General features: G+C 47.5%; 1 protein-coding gene across 2 annotated transcripts in view; it reads right to left on the reverse strand.

The window, feature by feature from the left end:
* Positions 1-1,536: 1,536 nt before the first annotated feature.
* Epb41l4b (erythrocyte membrane protein band 4.1 like 4B) overlaps positions 1,537-12,866 on the reverse strand; it is a 131,482-nt gene continuing 120,152 nt past the window's right edge. The window contains exons 23-26 of one of the 2 annotated variants that reach the window (XM_027943050.3): positions 11,109-11,225; positions 8,984-9,052; positions 2,888-3,033; positions 1,537-1,658 (exon numbers count right to left, since the gene is read on the reverse strand). In XM_027943050.3, coding sequence (XP_027798851.2) covers positions 1,589-1,658; positions 2,888-3,033; positions 8,984-9,052; positions 11,109-11,225 — 402 coding nt within the window. In that variant the 3' untranslated portion in view covers positions 1,537-1,588. The remainder of the gene's footprint in view (positions 1,659-2,887; positions 3,034-8,983; positions 9,053-11,108; positions 11,226-12,866) is intronic. The other variant, XM_071600825.1, reaches the window with a different exon arrangement.

A 12,866-nucleotide genomic window follows, 5' to 3' on the forward strand; every position in this document is an offset into this window, starting at 1 on the left:
ATGGATGGACAGTTTACACACAAGAAGATACAGCTAGGAAATCATCACGTGGAAAAGTGCTCAGCTTTTGTAGCAATTAATGAAATAAAACAACTTTTCAAGAACAACTGTACACATCCATTAAACTAGTGAAAATAAATAAAAACAGCAAAACCCAATACTGGCAGAGCTATTGGTAAATAGAAATGCTTATACATTGCTGGTGGCATCATAAATTTTAAAGGGGATTCAAGCATTCAGAGGGGGAAGGGGGTGTTAAACTAGATGACCTTTAAGGTCCTTCCAACCCAGAGATTGGATCTTTCTAGAAAGCAATTTGGCAATATAAAACAAGAGCTATAAAAGTATTTCATGCTCTTTGACCTTGTAATCCCTCTTTGAAGATACTCCCAAAGGGAATACTCCAAAGGAAGGAACTTTTTTTTTTTTTTTTACAAAGACATTCATAGCAGCACTATTTATAAGAGTGAAAAAATGGATATAACTCAGATATCTAATGGGAGAAGTGAGGTTAACCATGTTACATGGGTATAAAGATATTTAAATTGGCAAGAGTAGGATCTGTTTGATAAGGAGATAAGTGTTAGGCAGAGAATGGAACAAAAGAGAATGTACACACTGATCCTAGCTACGTAAAAACGTGTGCATGTTCATGGAGAAAGCTTGGGGACTAATTTAGAGGGATGTTTTGTGTTTTTTTTTTTTAGTTCCTGCAAAGTTATTCAAGTGCATAATAAAAATTTAAAAACACATTTCTTGAAACTATATAAAAAGAGAGCAAAGTTTCTTCTGGTCAGGGTTCTATCAGCAGGACATTAATCAATCAACTTTAGAAATGGTCTTCCTTAATAGAAAACCCAAATGATTTTCCTTATTGAACCATCTTAAAACCCCGTACAGATTTTTAGACAATGCAAGCTGGAATTTCCTACTTTGGTTCAATGATAAATTTTGTTTATCACAGATAATAACATATCCAATGAGTTCCCAAAGAAAATCATGTTATGGGTTAAGCTAAAGAACTTTTAGTCATGGTAATTATATATATATATATAATGTATGTATGTATATATATATTTTTTTAGTTCATTTACTCATGTCTGAATAAAAATAAAGGACTTTATAAGATCTGTGTATTTATCAGTGTAAATGAAAAACCATCAGTAAAGAATTATTCTCTCATTAAAAATTACTCTTTAGCAAAGAGTCGAATCTTGGTGCAAGTTCCAATCATACAAAATCACATGGTTGAGACTGTTGGTGAAGGATTCCCCGCTGTGTTAGCCTCTGTGGTCATCAACCCACACACAGGTACTTCTGAACAGGAATCCCTGTCTTCCCATCTTTCTTCTCCTAAACATACCAAATCCTGTCTCAACTGCACTGAGCCACAGAAAACCTCTACTGCTCAGGAGACATAGAATAACCTTTCCCATGAAAGTCAAGCCAGCAGTCGGTTTCCGCTAGCCCTGGAGACCTGGGAACAGAGCACACATCTGTATGTCGTGCTGGAATGAGCACGCTAAGCCCGAAGAAAGAAAACGGACAGAAGGCACCATGCCATCCTCCAGACGACAAGGGGACAGTTTCACAGTTCGGTCATCAACAGTCTTTTCATCATTTTCTCTCTCTCCAGTTCCTGCCGGAGTGTCTCTGCACTAAAAAAAAAAAAAAAAAGGAAAAAAAGAAAATGTCAAAATAGTGAGACAGACCCTCAAAAATCGCAGGAGCAACAGCTTCAATGTCATCTCCCAGATTCCTTCTTGACTTTGCTTTGTAGGACCCCCTACATCGGCGAGCATTACCATAATTTGAAATTGTCTGGTCACCTATTTGTTCCCCGACTGCAGTGTGAGTATATGTCGTTCATCTCTGAAACCTCAGAGCCCCATACAGTACCTGGTCCATAGCGGCCACTCAGTACAAGCGTCGAATGAATGGGAAGATGCCCAGGAATTAGATTTCTTTAAATCAAGTTGGTTTCATAGACTCTTTGTCCCAGAGGTTAATCTGATTCATGACTGAGGCAATGTCTGCGATGGTTTAGATATGTGCTGTCCCCCAAAAGCTCATGTGAGACAATACTGGAACATTCAGAGGTGAAAGGATTGGGTTATGAGAGCCTTAACCTAATCAGTGCATTGTTTCTCTGATAGGGATTAACCCGGTGGTAACTGAAGGCAGGTGGGGTGTGGTTGGAGGAAGTGGGTTGTTGGGAGCATGCCTTTGTGGTTTATATTTTGCCAGTGGTGAAGGAGATGCTCTCTCTGTCTCTCTCTGCTGCTTGGGCCAAGTTTTGAGCTACCTTGCTCCACCACACTCTTCCATCATGATGTCCTGCCCCATCTCGGGCACTGAGGAATGGAGTTGGGCATCTACAGACTGAGACCTCTGCACCCATGAGCCCCCAAATTTCTTTTCCTCCTACCATTGTTCTTGTTAGGACTTTTGGTCACAGTGGAGGAAAAGTTGATTAAAGTAGGACTTAATACAATGTTGTCTTCTGAATAAAGCTGAATGAAGTAAAACTGGCTGCCGTGAGGGGTTGCCTCTGACTTCTTGGAGCCTGGGGTCCAGTTGTCAGTCATCTATCTGTCACACACACACACACACACACACACACATACACACACCCACCCAGTTGTCTGTCTCCCTTCACCTCCAGGCACTAAAGTATAAACCTCGTAAGGGTCGCACTTAACCACACTTAACCCATCCCTGGCACCTAGAATACAGCTGTCCCCATGGATATGTCAATCAATCCTTACAGGATCAATGAATGCAAGGGGTGGGAGGGTTGTAGTGGCACAAGCACGGTGAACCTCGAGTCTGTGCCTGGTTTCCATGTCACCAGAGTTACCTGTGGGTGCCTGCTGCTCTGATTTACCTGGCTGCCATAGAAACAGGCTTCCGGGTGGTATAGACGGTCTGTACCGTGGAGACAGTCTCTGTCAAAGGCCTCAGGGCCGCCGCTGGGATCAGTGGGGAAGGCGGGCCAGGACAGCGCTGTAATTTACTGTCTCTGAAGTCGGCCTGGGGGAGACACGGAGGAGAGGAGATCAATCTCTATCTGAGCTCCGTTTCCCACGGGCAGCCACTCTGTCTCTAAGCCTCACTGTACCGCTCCTGTTATTTTTTAATAATAGCTGAAAAATCAATTGCCATTTTAAGCAATTTTGCTTTATGCCAGATACTGTGCTAAACACTTAACATACATCTCCTCTTGACAACCTTTTAAGGCAAAACCGTATTTCATTACATCTTAGATCCCATCAGTTATAAGATACATCATTTTTTTGTGTACCGCACAGAAAGAAAAATGTGGCATTCCAACTTTGTCATGTTGTACACTGTAGTAAACATTCTGATTTCAGAGATATAAACAGGTTTAAAAAAAAAGTATATATCTTAGAGGCTGGGGTTGTGGCTCAGCAGTAGAGTGCTCGCCTAGCATGTGTGAGGCCCTAGGTTTGATCCTCAGCACTACATAAAAATAAATAAATTAAATAAATAAAGGTATCGTGTCCAACTACAACTAAAAAATAAATATACATTTTTTAAAAAGTGTATCTTAGAACTGATTTTATGAAAAAGTAATGAGAAGCTCGGAGAGGTTAAGCCTTCTGCCAAGGTCACACAGGAAGCAAACATTAATAGCAGTATTCAGAATGAGGGTTTGCTAACTCCCTAACTGGTGTTTTTCACCAATGTAGCCCACACTTGGGGGACCCAAAGTATGATTCCCAGACTAACAGCATCAAATTATTTTGAAAATTGGTGGGAAAAACAAAGTGCTCAGGGCCTACTCAAGCCATTGGAACCCAAGTATCTGGGGAAGAAGCCCAACAATAAAAATGTTATGTCATTTATTGTGAAGTACAATATGCTTATTACTTCTACAGAGAAAGCTTAGAGGATCTATGTAAAAGCTGATAAATGAAGAAATTCCCTAATCCATTATTTTCTCAGTAGTTTCTCCTATGCATAGTTTTTGGCTTGTTTTTACACCCTTTGGATAATACCAGCTATGTATTTCATTAAACTTAATTATTTATCATTCTGGGGTCCTGAGGATTGAACCCGGGGGTATTTGACCACTGAGCCACATCCCCAGCCCTCTTTATGTTTTATTTTGAGACAGGGTCTTGTTAAGTGACTTTGGACTTGCTATCTTCCTGCCTCAGCCTCCTGAGCCAGCCAGCTATGTATTTTATAATTTGCCTTTTTATGCTAGATCTTGACCCTGAACTTGGAGAAAGTTACTGCCTGGCTTTCTAAAGAAGAGGCTCTGATCTTCACAGGGGCGACTACCTTCCTAGTGATTATACAGAAGATGAGCTGTTCCTCCCAGGCAGCCATGGAAACCACTGAAAATATCACGCAGAGCTCAAGTTCTGAAAGGACCTGGAGTTGAGCAAGGGGGAAAAGGCTTATCTTTGAAGGGGGGAGGGCTTGCTGAGCCTTACAAATACTCTTTGGTGCCTCACACGTGCCCCTAAAAGAAGTGACTGTCCTGAAATGGAATGATGCCAAGGAATTGTCTTCAGGTCTCTGCTCAAAGGTCCTGTCAGTGAAGCCATCCCCTGGGTCATACAGGAGCAGCACGCCTTGGGCTAGCAGGTGACGTTAGCCATGGAGAGCTTGCACAGATGGGGGCTGTGGCAGTCATTTGAGCTGCTCCTCAACTCATTCTGGCTCGTCCCCTTCCAGGCACATGGTAGGACTGCACTGCCCCCTTGAAGTTAGCTGTGACCATATGCCCTGCTTTGGGCTGGTGCTGCTTCCCATTTCTGTTGAAAGAGCCAGTGGGTATTTGATCTCCCCACCCCCACCTCTCTCTTTAGGTATTGCTATCCTGAAAAATCTCTTTCCTCCGCCACTGTGACTATAAGCATTCTACACGTCATTGCTTATACTGCTCCATTAGCCTGAGTCCCCAGAAAGAGGGCACCACAGAGCACAGTCCTCAGTCTACACAGGGCTGACCTGAGTAGGAAAGTCCCTGCGTTGGTTGGAAGCACCCACAGGCTTAGCCGGTCCCTCCTGATCCAGCAGCTGGGGTGAGAAGTTGCTTGGATGAATGGCTGGGGGTTGGGCTTCTGAGACCATGGTTGAGGCACATTTGCACTGGTGGTGCACAGGCAGCAGTGTGTAAAAGTGCTAGGGCTTCAGCATGACTACAGTCTGTATAAGCTGTCTCCATCTTCTTCACAGTGGGAGGGGGCGAGGGGCAATCTCAAGAATATCCTTGAAGAGCAGGCCAGGTGGCACATACCTGTAATCCCAGCAACTCGGGAGGCTGAGGCAAGAGGATCACAAGTTCAAGTCCAGCCTCAGCAACTAAGCAAGGCTTTAAGCAACTTAGTGAGACCCTGATTCAAAATAGGAAATATAAAGGGCTGGGGATGTGGCTCAGTGGGAAAATGCCCCTGGGTTCAAACCCCAGTACAAAAACAATAACAACAAAAAAGAATGTCATTGAAGAAGCAGTAAAAATTACTAATTAAATCTCAACCTAAGTACCTATCTTTTTAAAAACTTTTAAAATATTTGTTAAATGAGGAAATACATGAAAGCATGTTCTTCTTATTCTGGGGAAGAAATACTGGGGACTTCTTCCAGGGGTGCTCTCTAACTGAATCACTGAGTTATATCGCCAGCCCTGTTTTATTTTTTTATTTTGAGATAGGGCCTCACTAAGTTGTTCATGTTGGTCTTGACTTGTTATCCTCTTGTCTCGGCCTCTTGAGTAGCTGGGACACAGGCAGGCACAACCGTGCCCAACTTCTGTTTTCTTCCTCCTCCCGCTTCTTCTTAGGATCAAACCCAGAAGGACAGACCCAGCTTAGGAAGAGGATGAAATCGAAGCCAGATAGGGGCCCTCATTGTTGATGGACCAAAATACTCAGCCGAGTCCCAGCAGAGAGCCCGTTCAGTTCATGGGCCTGAATATGAAGTAGTAACTTATTGGGGGCCCATCCTGAACAGGAGCCGAGCACGCCCCCTACCTTTGAGTAATGGGGGTGTGGAAGTGGCATCGAACGCAGTGGCAGTGCAAAGCACGTGGGCCTTACCATTGCTCAGCAAGGTGCAGCTCTGGGAGTGGGTGTCACCCAGTGGGACTGGGCTACACCCCCCTGTTTGTTTTTACACAATCCCTTGCCTTATTTGGGAGGAATATTCTATCGAATGTCTCCTCCCCCATAAATAGGGAGGTTCCAGGTGCGCTAGCTCTCTTGCCTCTCTTGCTCCTGCTGCCCTCCAGTGCAGGAGTGGACACCTCAGGTCTCAGAGCTGTCCCTGACCCCAAAAAAGGTATTTTGTGTTTGTGTGGTCTGCCAGCCCAATACACGCAGAGTGACCCTGAATCCATCACCCTCGCCGGCCGTGAGTGACAGCAACTGGTCTCAGATCAAGCAGGGAGCCTGATGATTGAAACCAGGTTCAAGGTAAATGCTGGAGAAACTACCAGGTCAGCTTTGTGCAGAGTTCCCCAGAGTTGCTAAGCTCCTGTGTGACTGAGGCCAGGATAGGACTGGAGACCTGTGGAGAGGCCAAACCTGCAGCAAATCCAAGCGTCTTGACTTGAAGAGACCATGACCCACAGGGGTGGGAAATCTGGAAGGGTAACGTCACCCCCCCCCCCCCCCACGACACCTGCAGTAACTCTAGTCCTCATCTCCCACCTAGTCCCCTCCTGGGTGCTCACTGGGATATCCAACTGCCCACTTCCTGTTTCCAGCACGTCTTTCAAAGGCAAATACATCATGGCCAAAGGCAAACAACTCATTATTCTCTGTCCCCACTGCATTCTGCAAGTCAGAAATCTGACAGCCATTTGTGACTCCCTCTCCACCCTCCAATCCAGTCTCTTACCAGCCGCCTACAGGTTTCCTCCATCTGTGCACTTCTCTCCACCTCTACAATCAAAACCGTGCTGGGATAAGCTCTCTGTCCTCTCTCCCTTAAGCCACTGTCCTAGATTTCTAGACTATTGTTCTAGATACACTGTCTGGACCCAAATGTTCTCCTACTGTGATCACAGGGATCCCTTCCAAAAGCAGCTAGCTGCCTGCCATGGCCCTGCTTAGGTCCTTGGAAACCTTCCATCGCTTTTAGGATGAGGATCAGAATCCCTCCTGCGGTCTACACAGTCAAGCATAACTTTGTCCATACTGTGTTTCTCCCTGCCTCTGTCCCCTTCCTCTTCTCACACCTCAGACCCCTGGGGCTCTGCATCCCAGTCCCTGGGGTCTTGAAGGCACGATGACCCCTCCCACCCCAGGCTCTGGTCCGCTTTCCCTCTGCCGGCTCCCCCTGCCTTCCAGCCACTCCTGCCCAGTTCTTGAAAGTCCCAGCGTGATTTCTGACACTGGCTTCCTGCTTCACCCTGGTCCCTAGCTTTCAGGAAGGGCTTCTCTGAGTGTCTCACAGGAATGCCAAGCCCGGGCAGGAGGCCAGAGTGCCCCACCAGGGCCAACCAAGGGAAAAGGAGTGGAGCTTCCCGCCGGGAGCTGTGTCCAGCAGAACTGTAGGGGGGCTGGAAGGGTGTCAGGGAAGTGGCATTCAACATCCTGGCACCACCCCGAGACTCTGTTTGCTCATTAAAAGGCAGGAGTTGGAAGCAGTTCATGACCCCAGAAATGGACTGTTCTAGGAACCTGTTCTTTTCTCTGCCTGGACTGCTGGACACCTTCCCGCTCTGCTCATCTTCTGAAACCCAAATCAGCTTCTCCCTCCATGCCCATGTGACTGCAGCCACCCTTGGGTAGTGACCATCGCCCGGCTCATGAGACTGCACTCGGGCCACCCCCAGGCCACCTCACAGATCCTCCACTTAGGACAGAAGCCAGTAGGAGTTGTAAACTGAATCCTTGGAGGAGAAAGGAGTGAGAGGAAGGGGCATGGAACCCGGGCCTTCGCTTCCACTCCATATAGCAGCTGGTTATATATATAGTGAGCTTCTGCAGAAACTTCCAGGTAAGAATTGAGTTGAGCAGCCGAACCCATCGTGAAAATCATTGAGTGCTCTCATTCTGCAGATGAGGAAACCATGACAGCTTATTTGCAGAGTTCAAATAAGCTGCCCAGAGATGGCTTGGTCAGGCCTCCCTGTTGTCGCTCGTCACACCACCTGCCTCTGCAGCTTTGAGAAGCAGCTGTCATCACTGACATCTGGGGGATGCTCTGTGGTTGGGAAAGAGTTTCAAATTCTTGGTCCTTTTTGATCCTGGCCTCAACCAGATACAAGAAGGATATTCTCATTACCATCTCCACTTTAAATAAGTAGAGGCTGGTGCTCAGAGTGGTAAAATCACCAGCCTAAGATCACAGCATGCTCAAATTTGGATCCAATCACCCGAAATTGAAAATGGGAGTTCAAACAAATATATGTACCTATGTGTTCACAGCAGCACCAATCACAACAACCCAGATTCCCACCAATAGGTGGACAGATAACCAAACGGCAGTGTAGCCACACAGTGGAATATTACTCCACCATAAAAAAGAAACAAAGTGCTAATACAGGCTCCAACATGGATGAACCTCACAAAGATGATGCTAAGTGAAAGAAGCCAACACTAACGGCCCAGGTTGTATGACTCCATTGGTAGAAAAGCTCCAGACGCGGCAAATCCACAGAGACAGAGCAGAGTGGAGGTGCCAGGGGCTAGAGGTCAATGGGAAACTACGGAGTCTCCGCTCATCAGGTATGATATTTTCTTTGGGGTGATAAAAATGTCTTAGAACTAGACAGAGGTAGTTCTAACTTGCACAACATTGGGAATGTACTAAGTGTTACCAAATTGTCCGTTTAAGAAGGTTCATTTTATGTGAACCCTGCCTCAAATAAAACAGGCAGACCCCAAATCCCAACCTCACAGAGTTGAACAGTCGATGGTGCCGTCCAGCATGCCACAGAAAAGCTCACCACCCGGGAACAGCGCTTCAAAATGCAGATCTGCCCCCTGGATCTACTTACTGTAAACTGAGGCCCGGTGCTAAAAGGATCAGGAAACGGGCTCACTGGATCAGCCGGGAATGTTTTTATCTTCAAAAAAGAGAGAGACAAGGGGGGTTACCTTCATGTGAGAAAACACAGTTTTGAAATCTTTGGCAGTGCACCTGTGAAACTGGACAGCAGGGTGCAGGGACCTCGTGGAGCCCTAGTCCCTCAGTTTGGGCTGGTGGTTGCGTCTACCTGCTGTCGGACTGTGGGACTGCACTTGGCAGGGACAGGATGGGGTGTCCTTGGTGGACATGCCATGGTCCCCTCTCCTGAAGCTCCCTTCCCCAGGCTGTCTGGGCCTTCCAGGCATGCCAAATCCCAGGCCTGATCCACAAAAGGACACATTCAGGGTGGATAACGAGGCAGCCACAGCTGCCCAGAGTGGCTTCTGAGGGCTTCTCCATAGCTGTGGGGGATGGCAAGAGGCTTCTGGGAGGTCACGTTAGGGACAGTCTATTATCATGGGCAGGTATAAGAGGCTGGGCTAGTTAAGCCAAAATGTGCCCCACGCTTGGGGTCACTGCAGCACCGAGCTGCTCTGAAAGAGGCTGGATGGCTCCAGCATGCTGAGTGGTAGCCAAAACCATCTTTGGCTTCCGATTCTTTTGTCTTTGGCTTCCTGGAAGTCTTGGGGAATGGGAGGACTTATTATTCAAACCAGTACACCAGCAGGTCCAGGGCCCTGGTGACACTGGCCCTAGCTTGGTCTGCAGTCCCAGGGCCCAGAAACCACCTGCACAGTGTGTGCACCTGTGCCACCTGCGGGCAGAGGACTGCCTCCAAGACACCCAGGACTCCCAGCCCAGTGGCAGCAGCCTCGTGTCTTACAGGGTCTTGCCCATGAACCCTGGGCTGGCACCTGGTAGGGATGAACAAGAGCACATCAGATCAGACCCAAATTGGCTGAGGTGTTTTGGAATGGACAGGGTAGGTCTCAACCAATATGGGGACCATGGTGTCTTTACAATGTGCACTGAGATGTGCAGCCTAATCCTGCTCCCTTCGCCCCCAAATCTCTCCATTCTCTTCAAATATCTCCAAATTCCTAGAATGAGCCGCACACTGGAAGGACTGTCAAGGTGAAGCCATGGTACATTCTCCTCGCCTCCCTGACAGGTCAACAAAGTGTTCTGAGACCAATGTCACAGGAGAAGCAGCTGCAGTTAAGTGTTCAGACCATCATTAAACAGAGGGGAAAGTACTTTCTTATTGCTATTAAAGAAATGTGAAAGTCAGCAACCTCAAAGAGGCTCTCCACCTGCTGTGAATGACAACAACTAGACCCCAACAGTGTTGCTCACGCTGTGGCAGAAGAAATTCACTGTCTTCTGATGGCACTGCCAATTGGGATAGCCACTTCAGAAGGAGGTGAAAGCCATGGTAACACAGTGTCACCCAGCAGGGTCTAGCCTGATTCTAAAAGCTATGTGTGGGTTCCCTTGAACAGTGACAAACTGGAACCAAAGCCCGTGTCCCACAGTGGAGGACTGGTTAGGCAAATGGAGGCCATTCACTCAATGAAATATAGTCATGTGCAATGTGGCAACAAGAACCAGAGAGAAACAGCACAGTATTAAGAGAGAGAAACAGGCGATGATGAGGCTACTATGATTTAATATGTGGAATTATGAATGAATATGGACAAATAGAAGGAAATGCGAAAAGATGAAAAAAAAATCATGCTAGGGTGGAATTAAGGGTGATTCCTTTTAAACTGTTAGGTGACACTGCTCTTATGTCACTATCTTGATAAACAGCAGGAGAAGACAAGTTTACATTATTTTTTATTTTCAATTGAAATGACACTTCATCTGTCTGGTGAGTACTGGAACTTAGATGTCCCCTGGGAAAAGCCATCGATGTTCATCAAAACCCTAGGAAAACCAAGTCTTCCTGGTTCTTGGGAGCTATGGCTGAAGGGATGGGACCACAGCTGAGCGTCCCAGTTCTACCAAGGCTGGCTGGATTCCAAGCTGCCCCTCGGTCCTGGGCCAGCGCCCCTGCCAGCCGGGCTCTCCGAGGTCTGGTGCTCCTGCACACCCGTCCGGCCGCAGCCTCGCCTGCTCTGGCAGGCCCCTCTCCCTGCCGGTGTACCTACCAGCCTCGTTTTGATTGGAGGGTACATGCAAACTCCAGTGGTCTCTTCCTTCATGGGGAGAGAGAGTGGAGGAGAGCAGCCAGAGTGAGCACAGTGGGGGTTGCTGGCGGGCTCTGCCTGCTCACGTGAGAGGAGAGAACGGGAGGAGGAGGTGGTGAGATAGGGAGGAGAGAAAGGAGATAAGGGAGGGGAAAGGAGAGAGAGAGAGCATAGTGCAAGACGGATCTGGCAAATCCAGACTATTCTCAAGCCAGCTTTGCCCGCGGCCTACTTCCAGCCTCTGGCCAGCTCCCACTGGTCCCACCCGCCACCCTCCTCTCTCGGCCTCTCTCCTCCTCTCTGACCCCCATCTCTCTTCTCCACTATGAGGGCTCTGACACTCCAGAACCCCCTTCCCGGGGCTGGCAGGGAGGGACCGTCACCTGTGCCAACGCGCAGGATTGGCAGCTGCACCCTGGCACACCGTTAGGGTTTTGAAGCACTGCCCAGACCAGGCCAGAAAGAGCCACCATGAATTAACAATGCCAGCCACGGGAGCCATATGCAGACTGGCCACACGCTCGAGAGCATTTGCCTTCCATGCCTGCCCCCCCAACACCCCATCGCCAGGTTTCTGCCAAAGAAGGGCATGTGCTGTGGTGTATATATAGATGTCCAGCAGAGAGCACTGGGAAAGAGACACATGAGGGGAGGAACACCGAGTTTAGGACTTCATCTGTCACGGCTCTGGGTTTGCAAAAACAGAATGACCTCAACCCCCCTCCCACGCCCAGGAGCCCAGACCTTGGTGTCTCATACTGGCATTGGTACTTGCTGCTAAGCTGAAAGACACCAAGCGTTGTGAGAAAAGTGCCACACCCTGTGGGATGCCAACTTCCCCACCCTGTCCCTGATGAGTGCCATGCGCCCAGCAGAGGTCCAACAGCTCATACCGTGAAGGATGAGAACAGTGAACAGATGATGCTCCGTGTAGGAGCAGAGGCTACTGACAGGGTGACTTTGGGTTTCAGGGAGGGACTGTTTGCTCCAGAGAATAAATACATACATGTTGAGTTCAAGAGAGGTTCCCGAAATAGTTGGTATCATCCTGCCACGAGGAATAAAATACAGCTTCTGGACAAGTTTCATTGAAAAATGATCAAGAAAATTGCAGGCCTCTTTTCCTTCTCCAAATTGATCTAACTCTGTCCTCTTGACAATGGTGCAATGCTGGATAATTTCCAAAGGGCTTTTACAACCACGGTCACTCAGTGCTCTTCGCAACAGACTTGTTCTACTCTCCACATTTGGGAGATGCATACATTGTATATGCAATGTCCTGGGTTCTAGATTCTATGTTGATCGTTTTGAAATCCTTTTTTTTTTCCAGTAGTAAGTGAATTCATATAAGGCACCTGTAGTCAAGTTTTACCAGAAGGATTTACTGAAATCCTCCCACTCTCTGTTCCTCTGGATAAATCCCACCTGATGGTGTTTGAGGCCTGCATGAAGCTGCCCCCTGCCAGCCCTCCAGGATCAGTTCCTAGTGCTGTCCCAGTACACTGATGCTCCAGCCAGAACCAGCTGCACCTGGGGCCTTTGGCCACTGGGCTTTTGCTTCTGCTGACACCAGCAAGAATTCAGTGTGTATTTTCTAAAGAAAATAAAAGTTGGCATAAGAGACCAAGAAATATGGCTGAGTTTCCTAGAGGCCAAAATGTCTTTAATCTGAAGATTAAAATGAATGACTTAAGGCTTTGCTTTCGTCGTAAATGTTGA

This window comes from Marmota flaviventris, chromosome 13, assembly GCF_047511675.1.
Source record: "Marmota flaviventris isolate mMarFla1 chromosome 13, mMarFla1.hap1, whole genome shotgun sequence".
Taxonomy (NCBI): Eukaryota; Metazoa; Chordata; class Mammalia; order Rodentia; family Sciuridae; genus Marmota; species Marmota flaviventris.